Source organism: Solanum pennellii, chromosome 2, assembly GCF_001406875.1.
Source record: "Solanum pennellii chromosome 2, SPENNV200".
In the NCBI taxonomy this organism is placed as follows: Eukaryota; Viridiplantae; Streptophyta; class Magnoliopsida; order Solanales; family Solanaceae; genus Solanum; species Solanum pennellii.
The window spans coordinates 34,604,674-34,611,259 of NC_028638.1; the positions used below are offsets into that span (position 1 = coordinate 34,604,674).

Sequence of the window (6,586 nt, forward strand, 5' to 3'; positions counted from 1 at the left end):
GGTAAAACAATTTCTCTCTAAAAGTTTTGATATGAAAGACATGGATGATGATGCATCTTATGTTATTGGTATTAAGATTCATCGAGATAGACATCAAGGTACCTTAGGTTTATCTCAAGAATCCTATATCAATAAAATTTTAGAGAGGTTTCGAATAAAAGATTGTTCAAAAAGTGTAGATCCTATAGTAAAAGGTGACAAGTTCAACTTGAATCAGTGCCCGAAGAATGATCTTGAGAGGGAACAAATGAAGGACATTCCTTACGCTTCTGTTGTCAGAAGCTTGATGTATGCTCAGTTTTGTACAAGACCTGACATATCATTTGTTGTTGGAATGTTAGGAAAATATCTGAGTAATCCAGGTCTTGACCACTGGAGAGCTGCAAAGAAAGTCTTAAGATATCTTCAAAGACTACATGCTTATGTACAAACGATCAGATTACTTGAAAGTCATTGGCTACTCTGATTCAGACTTTGCTGGCTGTGTTGATTCACAGAAACCAACTTCAAGATACATATTTATGTTAGCCGGTGGATCTATATCTTGAGAAGTGCCAAACAGACTCTAGTTACTACTTCCACTATGGAGACTGAATTCGTTTCTTGTTTCGAGGCTACCTCACATGGTGTATGGTTAAAGAGTTTTATTTCTGAAATTAAAATTGTCGACTCTATATCTAAGTCATTAAGGTTATATTGTGACAATTCAGCTCCTGTCTTTTTGGCTAAGAATAATAAAAGTGGTAGTCGAAGCAAGCATATCGACATCAAATATCTAGCCATAAGAGAACGTGTTAGAGACAAGAAAGTGGTCATTAAACATGTTAGCACTGAAGTAATGTTAGTGGATCCTTTAACTAAATACATTCCACCACAAAAGTTTAAGGATCATGTAGTCACAATGGGACTTAGTCCCACTATGTAAAATTTCGTTGTAACAATGAATGTTTACGAAACTCTATTTTATATTATATTTCTCGTTAATTTTGTGCACATTCAGTTTTATTTTCAGAAATGTCACTAAAGTATGGACCTTGAATACATATTGAGTTTATTCATTTAATTATATGTGTTAAAGTTTAGAGATATAGTGGGTTGTGATACATGGAAGATACTACTCACTACAAGAGAAACTATCGCCATGATTCATGTATTATACTTCATTAATGGGATTAGAAATATACGGACCAAGTGTGAGAATGTTAGCATTTTTGTTGATATGGTCTGTATTAGATGGGTCCATTATCCCACTTCATGGACCCATATCTCACTAATGTGAATGTGGTTAATCACCCATTATCTCACTAATGAGATAATGGTTAACTATGCATAATCCCATTACATGAATCCACTATCCTACTAAGTGGTTGGTAACTTTCCATAACCTCTTAACCGTTCTTGATGGAAGCACGGTTATAAATATGTCATTTGGTTCAAAGGTCCCTAAGCACATTACTTCTAAAAACTCCATATCATCTAAGAGTGAGGTTTTGACTGCTTAGAAGATCTTTGAAGGAAAGAAGAATTGTAGACTTTGACTATATCGCTAAGAATGGTTGGAGGTATGTCGATCACTCTATATTTTCGATGTGTCATTACTCTGTAATGTCTAACATATCCAGGTTTTCAGATTCTGAACAACACAATCATTGGGTGAGAATTTTACAACACAATTTTGATCAACTAGCTGACCTAGTTGTAACACCCTAGAATTTTTTTGAACTAAGACTCGAACCATTCGTTGTAATGAGTGAGATTTTTGCAAGAAATTTAAAATTTTCTTGAGTGTTAGATGTAGCACCTTAAGTTCCAAGAGAAACCAAAGAAAAAAGCATTCAAGCCAACTTCAAACGATCATAACTCCTATCACAGGATGAGTTAGGTGTGCTACAAGATACCTTAGGAAAGATCTTTGAATTATCCATTCAGCACCGTCAAATTTGCTATGTTCTGAGTTCGGATGAGTGAGATGTGACCTTTTGAAGTTAGATTGTCCAGTTAAGGAAAGTTGAAAATAGTGAGGGGTATTATGGTCTTTTCCTTACCTAATCAGATTTAATTCATTTTTAATAATATTTTAGGGGTTGAATCCTATTAGGTTCAGATTTATAATCCTAAAATACGCCTAGGGTTTTAGTTGAGAGTTCAAGAAGAGAAAATAAGAGAAAAGAGGAGAGGATTAAGCGTTCGTCACGATTCTTGCATCTTGATGTGAATTTTCGCCATGGATTTAATCCCTAAGAGGTATGTAAGCTTTCATAGTATTGAATTAGTTCACCCCCATGCTAATCATCTTATTTTCAGCGAAATTTCATTCTTGAAGTTGAAAGATTATAATTCTGTATGAGTTCTTGATAGGTGTTCATGTAGGTTTATTTTTTTGTTATTGATAAATGATGAAGCAAAACTTAAAAGGGCTGGACAGAACTATTAAATTAAGGAAATATTTTCAAATGTCAATATTTTAACATTAAATAGGATTCATTGTCAACACTTTCAATATTTAGTTAAAATGTCAAAATTTAATATTATGTATCTTATTAAGTTTTTTTTTTTTTTTAATTTAACGAATACAATTGTTAAATAACATAATGGGAGAAATTTAGGGGCGATAATTTTTTTAAAAAGGAACAATTGCTCAAAAATTTCATCAGTTACAAAAATTCAAAACTAAATACAAACTAAAAAAAAACACATATAACTCATCCCACTTGTTCATCAAATTTATAGTATCGATTTTTGAATTTTCATTGATAACTCAATTTCTATTGAAATGAATTTGATTAAATCACTTTTTTTAATATCCAATCACGACTTCAATGAATCAAATTTTTGAGCCAAAATCGACTTTCTTGAAGAAAAAAAAAAAGAGAATCGGAAATAAGGTTGCAAAGAAAGAGAGAATCGAGAAGAATGTTGCAAAAATTGTATTCATATTAATTTTTGTTTGTCAATTGTTTTTCTTTTACTCAACATTTATATTTTTTATTAAGAACATTATATTTTTTTTTAGTTTGTAGTCATTCCAGTAGGTATGCCAAATTGATTTGTGTTTCTTAAACATAGATGTATCTTATCTCTTTCACAATCAATTTGTATTTTTTTAGATTATTGTATCATTCCTGTTAAGACTGTATTATTTTCATTATGTATGTTATTCTTTATTCAGAATCTTGTATCTTTCTTTAATCGTATTCATATGCAATGATTAGATTATATTGTGATACAATGAGTAATATTTTTGTAATACGAATAAAAGAAAAATATATTTGAGTAACGAACAGGCTGTAGGCAGAGGAGGCCCCTTTCCCAATCAAAGTCTTTCCCCTTTTTTATTTTTTTCTTCACGTCCAAGATTACGTCCGGGATCATTAGATAGGAATCCAAAGATGAAGAGAGAACCAAAAAATATCACTACTGTGTAAACGAAGAGTATGAGAGTAAGCATTACACAATCTCCAAGATCATTTTATAAGAAATTTCTATATGATTTATAATCGGGAAAGATTAAACCCAAGCAAAATCCGCAGTAACATCTCAAGAGAATGTTACTAATGGAACATGTAGGAATAATAGGTCCTATTCTTTTTTTTTGACCCTCATTTAAATGACAGTTCTGCAATACAATTTTTTAGTTTTCACTATGAAAGTAAAATAACAATTTTAATTTGAATGATTAAGTGAGCAAATAAAATACAAACGTTGTTGATAGACAATTATGATGAAAACACAATAAAAAAAAAGTACAAAATTGTTGTCATTGAAATTGAAACTGAAATTCGAAATGAGCATAATAAATACTCACATCAATTAAAATACAAAATTGATTTTGTTGGTATGTCATTATGATGAACACAAGAAAAAAATATAAATTTTTCTGAATACAATGTGAGAGTTAAATTCAAAATGGTCACCATATAATACGCAACACAATATGATATTCGACTTTAGTTTGAATGGTAAAGTAAGCACATAAAATATAAAAGTTGTTGGTATACAATTATAATGAAAACATAATTAAAAAAATACGAACTTGTGTCTTTGAAAATTGAGATCGAAATACAAAATGAGCACAATAAAAACTCATTTCAATTGAAATACAAATGTGACTTTGTTGGTATATCATTGTAACAAATACAAAATTAAATGTAGAACTTGTTTGTATATAAAGTAATATTGAAATACAAAACAAGCAAATTAAAATACAAAATTGTTGGTTAAGTTTGATAACCATAGTGATTCTCTTAGATTCTGCCATTGGAGAGTGAGTATATCAAATCCTAACTGTGATTTCAACTACAAACAACAATTTAAATGATTTAAATAAAAATAAAATCATAAAATAAATCTTAAAAAACGAATAAAGATGCATACCTTAATAAAAGGGATTGTGTGAATATTTTTATTAAATATATTTTTCAATTCTGGAAAAACAAAAAAGAAAGAAGAGAGACGGATTTTGTAATGGAGAAAAGTTGAAAGATGAAAATATGTTGAAAAAAAAAATGATGAAAATATGAGAGAGAGAGAAAATATTTCCTTTGTTTTAAACATATGATATATGATTAATTGGAAAATGTGTAATTAAGGTGAAATAAAATAGGAAATAAATTAGGATATAAAATACTTTCTAAAATAATAACATTTTGACATTTTTACCAATATTTATAAAGTATTGAGGTTTTTATTAATTAAGTTAAATTTTTTGACTAATTTGCTAATTTTTCCTTAAATTAATTAACTCCCACTTCAAGTATTAATCATGGAAGCAACATAAAAAATTATAACTAAGATATGACTTTAATAATTTGGGGAATTATATATATGTCTTGTATCAAATTGAAGTGTAACATGTCAATTTTCGACTTCCTTCACTTTCTGGATGAGATCAGCAGCATCTTGAACAGTAGCAATATTTTGAGCTCCCTCTTCTCCAATTGACACTCCAAATTTCTCTTCTAATGCTATCAGTATTTCCACCTATTGAATTTCAAAATAAGACATTAAAAGAAAGTATTTTAATAAAATCATTTAAACGTATACACAAATTATAACCTGTTGTAACACGTAACATATCCATATAAGTAAAAATATTTATAGTAATATTATACTCGTAGAACATACAGTGTCAAGGGAATCAGCACCCAAATCAGCAAATTTAGTCTGAGGTGTCACTGTACTTTCATCAATCGATAGCTGTTTGGCAATTGTGCTTTGCACAATTTCCAATGTTTCTGGCTGAGCCTACACAAAACAATTATTTTAAAAAATATTTTGAGAAATTTGTTAAGTAGAAAATCAGTTAAATTCAGATGTCTTACAATTGAGCATGAGATTTGATTCTTGTAGCCATGAGACAATTTTGGTGTTTTTGTTTCTGGTCTTGAAATTTGAATGCTTGGTATAAGTCTAAGCCCATCTATCTTTAAATTAAACTGTGACGTAAAAAAAAAGAAATAATAAAAGAAGTGAAAATTTTTACAATAAATTATGTACCTCGTGTTCTTTATTTGAATAAACTTGTTACATTTCTATATTTTAATACATTTTGAAATTTCAGTAGTTATAGATATGAAATTATCTTATAATTAAAATAATAAGATTCGAAGAGAGAAAGAAAATACATTACATTTTTTATTTGCCTAATGTGGCATTGGGAATTAGTAGAAGTGCAAATAAGTGTTGTTGAAGGAGCTGGGGATGTTGAAATAAAGGAAGCCATGTGAAAGATATATGGTGTTAATTAAATGAAAGATAAATTGCATAATTATTTATAGTGCAAATGAATGGCGATTATCAACTAAAACTTTGGAGTTTTGTCCAAATAAAGTAACGGTCCATCCTATGCTTCTTGTTTTAGAGTGCTTGTAATCTCCAAAATCTGATTTTTTAACTTTTGTGCTTGTAATCTTCAATATTACAAACTTCTTATCCGTCAAATGCTTTAATTTATTTATTTTTAGTTTTCCAATCTTATGTCATTCATTTTTGTCGATGCAAATCATAGATGACTTAGTGGCATACAAGACGATGCCCTTTCACTTTGAGTTTCTTTCTTCGTTCAAATATAATAATACGCTTTAACGATGTTACCTACCAAATAAAAAGTCTACTAGGTGATTGAAATCGCTCAGGTCAGTGAGGAGTGAGGACTTATACACTCATCTACCGGCTCTTATCTATTAAATAATTTCTTCTATATATCCACTTAATTAATTAATTTAAATTTTGAAAGGCAGCTCTGTTGCTTCTTGAGTTTCAATTGGTATGCTAGGAGTTGGAGTCGTATGGTAAGTCCTAAGTTCTTCCTTTCAATCCAAGTCAAGGTAATAATTTCTATTAGAAGGGTAACATAATGTGTATAAGTGATATTCGAGCTTCATTCCTCGTGTATCATTCTACATAATAATGATATAGTTTTTATACATAGATATGTTTCTCTATATATATATACACTAGTGAATATTATTATATATAATAATAATAAGGAAAAATAACTTAAAAACACAACTATAATTTTTATATTCTCTAATTTTCCCTTCTTTTTTTAAATATTACATAATTCCCTTTTTTTTATTTTAGTGCA

The 6,586-nt window shown here is 29.3% G+C and overlaps 1 protein-coding gene across 1 annotated transcript; it reads right to left on the reverse strand.

Moving 5' to 3' along the window:
- Nucleotides 1-4,854: 4,854 nt before the first annotated feature.
- LOC107009927 (acyl carrier protein-like) lies at nucleotides 4,855-5,722 on the reverse strand. The gene is made up of 3 exons (XM_027914180.1): nucleotides 5,630-5,722; nucleotides 5,125-5,244; nucleotides 4,855-4,980 (listed from the first exon to the last, which is right to left on the reverse strand). Exons 1-3 carry the CDS (start codon nucleotides 5,720-5,722, stop codon nucleotides 4,855-4,857), a joined length of 339 nt encoding a protein of 112 aa, XP_027769981.1.
- Nucleotides 5,723-6,586: the final 864 nt, after the last annotated feature.